General features: G+C 29.7%; 2 protein-coding genes across 2 annotated transcripts; both read right to left on the minus strand.

Annotated features, from left to right (window-relative positions):
• Positions 1–4188: 4188 nt before the first annotated feature.
• Positions 4189–4857, minus strand: LOC120159566. Its single transcript, XM_039170134.1, has 3 exons — positions 4693–4857; positions 4434–4574; positions 4189–4354 (listed from the first exon to the last, which is right to left on the minus strand). Exons 1-3 carry the CDS (start codon positions 4855–4857, stop codon positions 4268–4270), a joined length of 393 nt encoding a protein of 130 aa, XP_039026065.1. The 3' UTR covers positions 4189–4267.
• A 3418-nt stretch (positions 4858–8275) lies between these two features.
• LOC120159504 lies at positions 8276–10882 on the minus strand. The gene is made up of 3 exons (XM_039170093.1): positions 10666–10882; positions 10355–10541; positions 8276–8436 (listed from the first exon to the last, which is right to left on the minus strand). The coding sequence occupies exons 1-3, from the start codon at positions 10843–10845 to the stop codon at positions 8276–8278; spliced, it is 528 nt and encodes a 175-aa protein (XP_039026024.1). The 5' UTR covers positions 10846–10882.
• Positions 10883–14598: the final 3716 nt, after the last annotated feature.

Consider the following 14598-nt stretch of genomic DNA (forward strand, 5'->3'; position numbering starts at 1 on the left):
TCTCTCCAAAAATTCGATAAACAATAAATTGGCCAAATGATTATGAGAAACTCATTAAAAAGATATACCAATTCAAGATATTTTAAAGTTTAGTTGTCTTATCTTGTTGTAACACACGTGAGTTATTATTGTTAAAATTGTTCGAGTATTTGTGTGTGAGTTTATTTTTACAAACATTTATTTTTAATTGATAAATTATATTTTCCTTTACGAGAGTGTTTTTAAGGGTCTACTAATTATAAATTACATGAGGATGATATTTTATGAGTGAAAAAAGTTAAAAAAATATTATTTTATTTTTTCTCGACCTGAACCAAAATCGAAGAGTATAGTTAGAATTATCCTGATAAATTATATTTTCCTTTACGAGAGTGTTTTTAAGGGTCTACTTAATTTATAAATTACATGAGGATGATATTTATGAGTGAAAAAAGTTAAAAAAAATATATTTTTTATTTTATCTCGACCTTGAACCCAAAATCGAATATAGTTAGAATTATATCCATGTAACATGAATGAACACTTTTTGTGGGAGAAAAATTAGTAATAAAAAGTTAAATTTTGCATTATACACTCAAATTGGTTTTTTTATAATTATTTTTTTAATAATTTCGATGATTATAAGGTAATATATATTCAAAAAATTTTATAATTAACAATACGTAATAAACATAACTATTAAAACTTAAATCTTTTAAAAATAATATTAACTTCTACTATTGAAACCATCATAGATGTATCTAGGCCTACTTAAGTCATGGCCCACCCTATGATCAAAAAGGGTAAATTATTTACTTAGTCATCAACTTATTTTTATGATTTGGTCATTCAACTATTATTTACTTTAAAAATCATTCCTAACATTACCTTTTGATTTTGTTTTGATCACTCATCTTTAAAAAATTAACTGTGATATTGATGTGTCATATAAGATTATGCCACATCAAGATTGAAAATAAAAAAAAAGTATCATGTTAGCATCACTTTTTATTTTTAACGGCATGTTACAAAAACATAATGTTAGACATGATTTTAAAAAGTAATAGTTGAGTAACCAAAACAAAAATAATAAGCTAGTGACAAACTAGATAATTTACCTTAAATAAAAATATTCATGAATACTCATGATAGCCATCCTTGTTGTTGTTAGCCATATCTAAGTGGAAAGGGAATGCTTGAAAGACGAGCAACCGGCAGCAGTGGCAGAACTGCAACACGACAACCTTTTCAGTTTGCACTCAATCCATATGAACCGGGCCAACCTACTTCCACCTTTTGCTGCCTCGTAAGCCTGACGTTGTTCTTACATCACCACTTCTGCTGACTTGGGGGACGGAATTGCAATTTGACAGTTTTTGTTATCAAGAACATGAAACCCAAATAAATTGTTTGGGTAAAATAAGCATGTTGCACTTAAAATATTGTATATATACAACAACCACATTGGATTTTGATATTTGATTTTTCTTACTTTGGACATTTAGATTGGATTTAGATATTCGATTTGTATTCGGAGATAGTTTCTCACAACATTTGACTTTGATTTTGGATTGCCAGTAATCTTTCAATAGTTGATCCTCTGTTATGGTTCGTTTACTAATACAACCAGATCTATTTATATATCTTTTGTTCGAATTTTTTATTATGAATTTTAACTTTTTCTTTATATGATACTTGTATGATCTAAAGTGATTAGTTTCTTGTGTTAATGATTATAAATATATGTCCTAATTATATGTTCATTGTAATGTTGAGTTTTTTTTAAATAAGGGTAAAGTATAAATAGTTCCCAAACTTTTAGGGCAATTGCATTTTGGTCATCCAACTTTTAAAACTTACAATACAATTATCGAATTTTTAATTTATTCAGTAAAGTTCCTGTCGTTACCTTCTATCAGTTAGGGGATGTGGCATGTTATCTCCGTTAACTTTCTTCTTCCTCTTCCATTAACCTTCTTCTTCCTCTTCTTCTTACTCTCTAAACTAAAACCCTTCACCACCTTTGCATGTCTGAGATTCAAATGCTGGACTTAGACATAACTTGGCGTTTTTTTATTCATCCTCTTTATGCTGCAATTTTGAGAGTTGAAAGACGAGAAAATTGTTTACAGGTGTGCATGGAAAAGTTTCTTTACCTTGCTGCACGGCATGATATAGCTATGATGGCCCATGCAATCACTATCTTCATATGCATACACGTTCCTTTAAATATAGCATTTTAAACAAGACTTTGTTGTTGGAGAAATATGAATGGGAAGATTAACAAGATTATGCATTGAATTCTTGTAGATCACCCAATTAACCCAATCACAGAGACATAAAGTCTTCCAACTTTCTCTTTACCGAAAATTTTTGAGCCAAAATTATCGACTTCGGTTTCGCTAGGTTGGTTGTGAGAACCTATCAACTAACTGAAAAGAGTGATGCTTATTCATTTAGTGTATTATTGGTTGAACTAGTAACGCTATCGAACCAGAATATAATAGTTTTATGATTGTACATAACTCCACCAGGTTCCCTTTATGGAAGAAGATCCATGGTTCAAAATAATGACCAACCTTTATCCCACAAGGAAAAGCCGTATCATCTCTCACAAGAACCGCTTTTTGAGAATTTGAACGCGTACTGTATATTGGATCATCTTCTCCAATTTTATTCCAAAAGGAACACTGAAAGTTGCATTAATGATGATCGTCTGCGAAAAGATTCTCGAGTTAGCCTTACAATGCCTGGCTCCTCATCGACACAACCGGATTGGAATGAGAAAGTATGGGGAGATCCTATGGAGCATCCGAAAGGATCGTAGAGAACTATCGGCCATGGACTTCGTTCTTATTCATCTAATTCCCAAGAAGTGGTTCAGTTAGAGGAATGTAAACAAAGGCTCTGCTCACTAAGTTACAAATAACAATGTGTTGTTGAATCTAATCAGCATACAAATGTACAGAGAAATCAATACATCGGCCTGCCTTGAGGATCGATTTAGAATCCGCCATCAATGGAGGCAAGCTTATGCTGGAAATGTGCTCGTCTGGTTTGGATTATATGTATTGGAAATTTAATTTGTTGATTAATTAAAAGTTGTTTTATCTCTGTTCTAAGGGTTTTTTTATCCAAAATGCAGGATCAAAAAATTTATATTGCTAAGAAGAAGGGTTAACGGAGTAAACGTGCACATCAGATAAAGCTAACGAGAGGTAACGTTAGGGACCTTATTGAAAACATACTAAAGTTCACTGACTGTATTGCAAGTTGTAAAAGTTGTGTAACCAATCCACCATCAATGGAGGCAAGATTATGCATGAAATGTGCTAGTCTGGTTTGGATTATGTGTATTGGAAATATAATTTGTTGATTAATTAAAAGTTGTTTCATCTATGTTGTAAGTAAGGGTTTTTTAGCCAAAAGAAGAAGAAGAGAAGGGTTACGTGTCACGTCAGATAAAACTAACGAGTTGTGGTAAGCAAAATGCAAGCGCCTTAAAAATTAGGGGGCTATTTATATAATTTACCCTTAAAATAAAACTAATTGCTTATATATATATATATATAAACTAAACTACTGAGAAATATTCCAGACTCTCGTCAAACCTATTCTTTTTTTATGAGTGTATCACTCTCCTCTCAATTGAGTGAATAGCTCGTAACCATCATATCATCTAATATTTATTAATTAGAGATGGTTAAAGTATCCAAATTCAAGGATATAATCTGATTCGATTTATTAAGGTCATTTTCTAATTCGAGTTTGGGATAGATCAAATATTATGAAGGGGAGAGTAAGGATCAGGGAAAAGTTAGGTTTAGGTTAAAAAATTTCTAACTCGATCTTACTCGGATAATTTACCAAGTAAAACTGGATATTTCTGAAAACTAGGGGACCAAAAGAGTCTTTACCCTATTTTTTAAAGTAAGGGCACATGCCCGCTTATTCGTACAGATCGAAATAGAATGAAAATCTATAATTTTCAAATCAAAATCAAAGCCATCAAACCAACATTGTATTCTTGAACACTAAAGGACACTTGAAGCAGACGATAAACACATCTATATGTTTCCAATGATTTAATATCAATGAAGTTATCAAGAGTTTCGTCTCGTTTTAGCTGCTGCTTTTTAATTGCACAAGCTAATGGAATCTCTGAAAATAAAATAAAAAAGCTATTTGCCCCATTTAAACACCTTAAAAGCTTCAAAGCTTACTCGCTCGGGATGCCTTAACACTTGCTTTATGCGTCGCCATCCATTGTTTCCCCGAAGCAATTAGCTCACCGTTTCCTTTCTTCTAATCTCCACCACCGCTGCGCTAGCTTTCCCTTCTCCGCCACCACCCTCGCCTCTATCTCCACTTCTTCCTGCGCCATTCAAAATCACTCAATCTTCAAACAAAAAAGAAAACACCTTGAGATTTCACCATCATACAAGAAGACTGACTTGAATCCTGGCCGTCGAATGAAACGAAATACTGAAATCCAAAGAGACTTTAACATGGTCGACGATGGAATAAATAGCAGCAGCTGCAACGTCGTCGATCAACGTCGCCATGGCTCCAACATGCCAATTCCCATCTCGATCCTACAAATATAAGTTAGACCGTTATCTTATTCGAGTTTCGATAAAACAGATTATGAGAGAGTAAATATATATATATATATACATATAGAAGTGAAAGGAGATTGAGATTTGTGTTTACTGAAGCATGACTAGGAATGACGAAACTGCAGCGTATAGAACCCTTGTGGGCGTCGATAATCTGGAGTCCTTCTAGGGTTAGTTCCTCCAGTTGGTGGCTTAGGTTTCCTTTTGATAGATTTTCTAACCATTTCAGGGTTTTCTGTATAATGGCATGTTCCTCCATTCTCAGATCCATTGAAAATGCCACATTGGTAGCTTCTTTTATATTATTTTTAAGGGGGCCAAATTTGGTAGCTCAGCATTTAATATTATTGGTTATATTTCCTTTTGAACAAAATTCTTCTATCCTAATCTCACTGGTAAAACAAAATATTATCCTTTACAATAGATTTAAGTTTTAGTAATTATATAAGTAAAGTTTGTATTCGTTATCAATAAATTAATTTTTTTAAACATATATTATTTTATATTCACTATAAATTATTAAAAAATATATATCTCAAACTATATGAACTTTTTTATGTTTAGTTATTTAATATTTAAATTTAATATTGATTTTATATAAAAATTGGTTGACAGATTGATGTGATTAGTCAAACTGATCACGTGTTACATTGTTTGTTGGGAAGGGAGGATGAATCTTTTTTCTTTTCCTTCGTTTATGGAGTAATGGTAGAGAAGGTAGAAGGGGATTGTAGAGGAATTCAGTCTCCTTTAAAGATAGTATCTGCGATTGTTCTTGGGTTGTTGCCGGTGATTTAACATTTTAATCGGCCTATGAGAGTTATGATTTTGATGAAAGTTTGGGTGTCACTGGAGCAATGTAGTGATACCTTAGCCATATTTGTGGTCTTTTTGGTATAGATAGCTCTTATGATCCTGATATTGAGCCCGTGTTTAATACATAAATGGATGACAATGCGGTGGTTAGGGTTTAGTTTTGTGTCGCCCGAACTCAATTAAAGTATTCTATATATTTGATCTGATTTGAGCATAAAAAGACTATTTAATTTCATTTTTGGAGTAAAAATTTATATTTGGCTCGAAACAAATATACATAACTTTCAATTTTAATAGATAAAATAGAGACATAATTAAAAAAAAAACATAATGATAAAATTATTCTCTAATGTTTACACAAAGGTGACTTTGGCCCCTTTTTTTTTTAAACATTTTACCTCTCGTTTTAATTTTTGGTTAAAGTATCTCATGTTAGAAGGAAACTATTAGTTGCTTAACGATCAACATTTAAAACTCATGTGACATTTAAAAATCATGTGATATATTATGTGTTACATCATCACTTTGGATGACAAAGTATGTGGAGCATCATTACTTCGGGTGACATGACATATGTCATGCCATCACTTTTTTTTTGGATAAGTAAAATTTTTATTATCCAATGGAAAAAGTATACAAGAACAACCTAAATGGAGTAAACGCTAATTACAAACAAATAATGATCAGTCAATACCCCATGAGTTACATAAGTTAATATTAACATCATCTGTTCTATTGAAGTTCCTATCGCTAAGGTTGGTTCTAACAAAGTCCTTTACAATCTGTAATATTTGTTCAGGAGATCTTGATTCTCTTCTAAAAATTCGTCTATTTCTTTCTTCCCATATCGAGTAAATGAAAGCAGTCCAAGAAAGTTTCAGAATGGTAGTAATCAAAGATTTGCCTTTCCACTGTTGAGCAGCCCATCTTATCCTTGATTCCCAGGAAGAATGCATGTTACACATATTTGAAAGGTTCATGATTGAATTCCACAGCGAAGTAGCATAAGAACATTCCGCAAACAAGTGATTCTGTTTCCTGCAACTCATTACATAATAACATAAATCATCAGTAATAATTCCCATTTTAGAGATTCTGTCCCGAGTAGGAAGACGGTCCAGCAAAGCCATCCAGGAGATAATACTCAGCTTGGGAATGTGGAGTGGAACCAAATGATTGTGCCAAGAGACCTTTGCTTGATGAACTCTCATTTCCTCCCATATTTCCTCTCATGCCATCACTTTAGTGACGTTGTATATGCCATATAAAAAATTAAGCATGTGTCACGTCAACAACATGTATTGATTGTTAATCACTAGTTGTTTTCTTAAAATAGGGGGTATTTTTACAAAAAATTTAAACGCTGAAAGCGAAAATACTCCAGAAAAAGAATATGCGCCAAAATACTCATTTACACAAACATGAACGGGTAATTTTATCATCATGTCATTGAAAAGATATAGAGAGAATGATATTATTATAATTATCTCTAAATATATTATGAGATAATCATAATCTTATCTCATATTGGATCAAGTCATGATTTTGCATCTTAAACTCAAATCCAACCCGATCTTATCCTTTAAAAAACTCAAACATATCTAAACATGGATTTTCAAAATAGAAATTGTGAAATCATCTCACAATAGTTCAAATATATTGAGTTTTTGAAAAACTTGTCACGTGGTTAAACTCATCATAAGCCGTTGTATGCTAGGTACGACCAAATACTCATAAATATTAATTTAGATCTAACACCAAGATTAAACTATGATACGCGAATGAGTTACACGTAAGAAATGTTAGTGTATCCCCACAGCACCCAAAATTTAAGATTGGGTGGGTTTCCTTTTGTTTTTAAACTAGACTTTAAAATTATTGTGCCTGTCTAGTTGAAGTTTTTCTTTAAATATGTTATGGTTTGAAATCGGATCCTATTTACGGGTCGGGCGGAATTAGGCTATTATATAAATTTAGCATATTAATATTATTTATGTGATTTTTATCATTGTGTTCATTTTGTTAATGTTGTTAATTTTACATATTTATATCCGTATTATTTTCTGTGTTAGTATTATATATTGTATATGTTTTTACATTATTATATCTTATTTTATATAGATTTTAATATCTTTATATATGCTAATTATGTTTGCCATTTTCCTATGATGTATCGGATTTGTATAATTTATTTTATGGAATAAATTGTATGTCCATGTTATATTTGTGTTATTTCTTATTTTATCGCCTATTTTATATAATTATCATAGTGAATGAAATAAAATTTGTATATTGTATTGTGTCATATTGCTTTCTAAAGTTTTAATGTATAATATTTTTTATTTAAAATTTTACACCTTTAGAATTAATTTTATTAAATTGATATGATCATATATTTAAGTTGAAATGATATTTCTATCATTTAAAATTTTAATTGATTTTCAAAAATTTTCTTTCAATCTTATTTCACTCCACACCTTTTTGTTCTTTTGTTAAAATGATATGATTTTAACAATAATTCATGATTACTTAAAATTAATATAAATATTTTTTGAAATTTTACTCCAATTTCTTAAAAACAAATTAAGGGCCCAGTCTGTTTAGAAGATGGTCTTTATCTATTAAAAAATTTGATTCTTTATGCAAAAAGAGTGAAAATATAATTAATATATAATTATTAGAATATAATATTTTTAAATGTAAAATTTAATAGTTTTATATAATAATAATGAAGTTTTTAATTCCTCAGACAGGATTAATAATAAGAGCACACGTTTTATTCATTTAAAAGATTTAGTACAAATTTGACGGTCATAATTTGAAATTTTTCCAATGAATAAATGCAATCCATATTTTAATTCTCAAAGCTTAGCTTTAGGTCGAGGTGATCTATAGTCGTTAGCAGCCGTCCATTGAGTACCAACTGCAATCAACGTCCTTTTAGATTTGTTTCGAACCTGTACCAGCACAGACGAAAGCTTCCTCTGTTTCCGTTTGCCGTTGCCTCTATCTCCACCTCTTCCTGCATCATATCTTTTAATTTTCATTAACACCAGAATTAATGTTTTAATAACGTTTGCTCTACACTAATTTTAGAGTAAATTATATTATTACTCATCAACATATTTCTATTATTTTATTTTGATCACCAAATTATTATTTTCTGATAAAATTAAATTACCGTTGCATCTTCTTATTTTAATCACTATATATTAAAAAATTAACGAGATTTTATTTTATTCTATCAGTACGATGATGTCATATATCATTATCTTATGATATTTGATAAATAAAATCAAGGGAAAAATGTTATTGTCATTAGACTAGACAAAAGATTTAGTAAATTTCTATAAAAATAATTATTTAAATTAAATTGTATACTAGTTCAAAATTAAGCAAAATAGTTAATGAAATGAATCAACACGTGGACAACTGATGATAGGAGAAAAATGATATAAAAAATTAAAAAATAATTTTATATCACTAATAATTTTATGACGACCTGTAATTGAAATAGAAAAATAAAGGTCAGTGAAATTTTGTAAAAAAAATAGTTTAATGATTAAAATAGATTTTATAAAAAAGAATAATGATTAAAGTAGAAAAATGGGAAATAGATCAGAGATTACTGGTGTGGTTTGCCCTTAGGGGGTGTTTGGTTCAAGTTTTGTGAGATTTCCATAGGAATGGAATTCACATTCTCATGTTTGGTTGGTCGGGAATCTCATTCCCGATAATGTTTTATTACCAATAGTGGATTTTTTTGGGATATATTACCGGGAATGTCATTATCTCCATTTCCTTGGGTATTGTTGGATTACTGGTGTTTTGGACTAAAATGCCCTTAATTTTTTTTCTTTTCAGAAATATCATTCTTATGTCATTGAATAATAAAAATTCTATAAAGGTTAAATTACAAATTTATCCTTAAACTATTTAGATTTACAAAAAATCTATAATTAATTTTATATGAAGTTCAGGAGTTAAAATAAAATTTTACCCTTTCATTAAACCTTTTTATATTTTCAATTTGGTAAAAAAAAATATAATTTTATGAATTTAATTTTTTTAAAGAAAATATAATATTTTTCAACTTGTTTAAAAACAAATATAAATAAGACAATTGTTAAATATACATTTCAATAATCTTTTATTCCTTTAACCAAACACGATAATCTTACATTCCTGCTAACCAACCAAACACAAAATACAACATTCTCAGTAATCCTATTCCTAGTAATTTTTCACACTGGTAATCTTACATTCCGTGAACCAACATCCTTAGTTTTAGGGGGTGTTTGGTTCAGGTAATCTATGATTACCAGGGGAATGTAATCTTATTCCCCCGTTTGGTTGGACAACATTCTCAGTCCCCGGTAATCTTTTATTACCAACAGTGAATTTTTTAGGGTAAATTATCATGAATGTCATTACCTCTCTTCTCTTAGGTATTGTTAGATTACCGATGTTTTGGACTAAAATACCCTTAATTTTTTTTCGTTCAAAAATATCATTCTTCTGTATTTGAATAATAAAAATTCTACGAAGGTTTAATTACAAATTTATCCTTAAACTATTTTAGATTTACAAAAAAATTCTATAATTAGAATTTTATATGAAATTCAGGGGTTAGAATAAAATTTTACCCTTTCATTAAACCTATTTATATTTTCAATTTTGTAAATTATATAAATTTTATGAATCTAAATTTTTTAAATAAAATATATAAATTAATTATAGTAATATTATAGTAGAATTTAACTTGTTAAAAAAACAAATATATAATAATGATAATTTGGTAAAATATACATTCCAATAATCTTTTATTCTTTTAACCAAACACAGTAATCTTACATTCATTTTAAACTAACCAAACACAAAATACAACATTCCCAGTAATCATATTCCCTAATAATCTTTATTCCCATTAATAACCAAACGCACCCATGATGAAAAGTAAGATTTAAGAAGAGCAAGCAAATTAACCTGAATCTTAGCCGTAGAATGATATTGAATGTTGAAATTGACGGTGACTTTTACATGTTGACAGACGGAGTATATGGCAGTGGCACCAACACTGTCGATTATAGTCGCTATGGCTCCGGCATGCCAATTTCCATTTATATCCTGCGTGATAAGCAAATAAAAGAAAAACTCATTAACTATTTGATTTTTCCCCCGGAAATAAGCAGAAGATATGCCGTCATGCATACGCGATTAAAACTAAGGACATGAAGAAGAGAGAGATTACGGAAGCGTGAGCGGGAACGATGAAGTTACAACGTAAGAAACCGGCGTCGGCTTGAATGATCTGAAGATCACGAAGGCTTCGAGCCTCGAGCTCGTTGCCGACAGCACCGGATGCGACGTCGTCGAGCAATTTTAGAGATCTCTGCAACTGGAAATGCTCCCGTGAAATGCTTTCGGTCATTATCTTTGTCTACCGTCTCTAATCTCTCTCACACACAAGATTCTCTTGTTATAACACACACACATGACAGCTAATGGTTGATATATTGCATACTAAATTAGTAAAAGAGGGAGCAGCCATCGAATTAAAAACGACAGCGCCGACGGCGGACATGAGATTTGTCTGCCATTTTACTTTATTGATTTTTTATTTTAACTTTTCTAATACAATTAACTATTTTAACGTGACCTTGACAAGGTTACTTGGTAACCGTGAACCAAACTGATTGGGGGTTTAGTGTTTTACTTCGAAACAAACTTCGTTAATTAGTAAAAAAAATAATCGTACGTAACATTCCTGTAACGATGATTTAATTTTTTATCGGTAGTATTTATTTAAGGGTAACTATCAATTTTTTGACATTAAACATTTATACTTTTGACATTCTTGATACTCGAACCAAAGACCTTAAGGACTAACAACAATTTTTTTAATACTGATATTATTACTTTTATCTAAGATTAATAGCATGAACGTTCTTTCACGGAAGCTATTCTCAACCTGACGTTGGGGGCAGCCTACAACCCTACCTCCCCCTTACCCCATACATATGGGAATTGGGTTTTGTTGTTGTTGTTGTTGTTCTTTTTACTTCATTACTTTGTTAATCTAATGTATGTATTTTATATCTGTGTAATGATGTATTTTAATTTATATATCTGTAGTGATGTATTTATTTTTGCATTTTAATTTTTTGAATATTTCATATTTCTTATAATTAATCTTAATTTCTTGATTTATTTTCATCCAACTATCTTAAAAAGATACAAAAATAAAAAGTTTTATACTATATAATTGTATATTGTCCCATATATATATATATATTCTCAACATGCGTAGAACCTACAGCAACCTTTTTTGTTTTTGTCCTACCATTTAGTACAGGTTAAACTACAAGTTTAACACTTTAACTATTACTTTGTTTCATTTTAATCATCTACTACTTTTTGTTCAAAATTATATTTAATTTTACGTTTTGGTCACCTACCATTAAAATATTAATATAATTGTTGCATCGCATTTTAAAAAAAAATCAATGATGACATGATATTGATTTATGATAACATGTCAACATTACTGTTAATTTTTTTAACTGTGAGTGATAAAATAAAACCAAAACATATGTTAAGTATGATTTTAAAACAAAAAACAATTGGATGACTAAAACCGAACAAGATTGATAGTTGAGGTGTTAAATGTATTGTTTACCGTTTAGTATATAATATATTTCTCTATTTCAACAAACATGGGCCCACGTGAGGCCCTTTAATTAAAGTTTTAATAATAATAATAATAATAATAATAATAATAGTTGCTCCACGTGTTTATTCGTCTTTCCCTTTTTTTTCTTTTTTTCTTATCAATATAGTAGTATATATCTTATATGAAAAAACCCACTTTATTTCCTTTTTCGGTTTTTTTAAAAAGAAAAACTAACTATTACTTTAATTATAAATTCAAATTTAATATATTACAATCTCATTCTAATCATCATCGTCGTCATCGACACTACTAACGTGCGTGGGACCCCTTTAATCTCTTAGTCTCTCACTTATTACAATTTTTTATTTTAGTCATTAATTATTTTTTTACAATTAATATTAGATTATATTTTATTTTAATCACCAGTTAAAAATTTATAAAGAAAATATTTTTTACTTTATTTTCTCTTTCACTATGAGAGCATCTAAGTGATATTTTTAAAGAATTTTTCGATCAATAAAATTTTGACACGTGTCACACTTTAAGAGAATAAAATCAAGGGTGTGTCTAAATGTACCAAATGTTTTACTAAACATACCAATTCTTTTAATAGAATAATAGAAAAGGAAAGAGAGGGCATATTTTTATTTCTTTATTATTTTTTAATAAATATGTAGGGTGTATGGGTGGCAAAGAAATAAAAATGGGCAAATGGGTTATGTTAATGTGTGACGCACGGGTTGGTGTTATTCGATCAAAAATCTTATATCTGCTATAAATTTGTTCGATTAAAAATATTTGTGATACCTGAAAATTCAAAGAAAAATAAAATTAATATGTAACAAAAATAAAATTAAATTGAAATAGAAATAATTTTAACAAATCAGAACCTACTATTTTTTTATTATTTTAATATATATATTCTCAATTCATAATTTTTTCTGATTTAACTCAAAATATATAAAAAATTCGAAGATATTTTTTGTTATTAATATTTAACTCTTCCTTACGACTAACATATGGGTTTCTCATGCAGATGCAACTTTTATATTCTAACATTAGTCAGATCATCTAACGGTTAATAACACGATGGCCAAAAATCAATGGATGAGATGGAATTGTGCACGCCAAGCATAAACCAATGTGCGCTAGGGGTGTGCAAATCTGGGTTGGTGATTTCTCGGTCCGTGTCCCGACTCGGATGTTTCGGGTACCCGATAATCTGGTACCTGGATTTTGCGGGTACCCGTATGTCGAGTACCCAGATACCCAAATTTTTTTCTTCAAATTATTAAATTAAAAAACACACAAATTTGAAGACTATAATCACTTGAAAATCAATAGGTATTCATGTTTTATCAGATTAACTGTTAAATGTTATTTTATGATTTTAAAATTTAAATATTATGTTTAATGTGAAACTCTAAATATTATGAGGTTTTATTTAATGGGTAGTGAGATTTATTTATGATGAATTTCAGTGTGGTAGATTATTTAAAATAATAGGTAGTGGTTTGACTTGGTATGTTTAGAAAAAGTTGGTATCTTTAGTAGTACCCTAAAATCAAATGCCAAAGATGCAATTGAGGGAATCATTACTTATCCTCTTGGAAAGAGACCATGCACCTAATTATTGAACTAAACATGTTGCATGCAATCATTTCATTACAGTTTATATTTAAATTATACTAAATTACCACAACAAAATAAATAATTTGGATGGCTCTAAAATTCAAACCCAGGTCATTGAAATTAATAGCGACAGCTTGATCACTGAGTCAAGCTAAAAGTTTATTAACATTCTACCAATATCAATATTTAATTTATAAAAGTTATATGTAAATTTTGATTAAATAATATGTAACTACCACGCTTTTATTCTAACTTCCAAACCCACCACATTGGATGTAGCTAATGTTGGTATACTTAGAATCATTTCCGATTAATACACAAACATCACGCAAATTAATAAAAGTTTAATAATAAACAACTTAAGATATCGGTTTAAACCAGTTTAAACAATCGTATTGTGTATATAAACATCGTGTGGAATGTTAAAGATGAATGTTATGGGTGTTAACGATTATCATTTTATCTAAATTCAACGTGTTTCGATCCGACTCGTGATCATATGTTCTTGGGGGCTTTGATACTAAGCTTAGTAGCGTGAGCCAAACTATACATTTCAAATGCAATGTGCATCTTTGGACTAAAAATACAATGATCACAACTTGGTTAAAAATACACTCGAAATATCTACAAAACATAAGATACAAGGGATATTGTAGCTAATCACTATAGATGTTAACTATATATATACATATTCCATTTCTATATAACCATATTCTCTTTATTACAAAAAACATAAATTCATATACCATGTCAAAAAAATAGGCGATCGAGTCAATTTCATGTTGGCTAGATTTGTTCTTTACAAGAAAAGTAGAAAAATCATTCAAGGGCAGACTATTGCTCCCTCAACAAAGCACTTCTTTGAACTAGTTGAGTTTT

The sequence above is a fragment of the Hibiscus syriacus genome, unplaced genomic scaffold, assembly GCF_006381635.1.
Source record: "Hibiscus syriacus cultivar Baekdansim isolate YM2019G1 unplaced genomic scaffold, ASM638163v2 tig00111366_pilon, whole genome shotgun sequence".
Lineage (NCBI taxonomy): Eukaryota > Viridiplantae > Streptophyta > Magnoliopsida > Malvales > Malvaceae > Hibiscus > Hibiscus syriacus.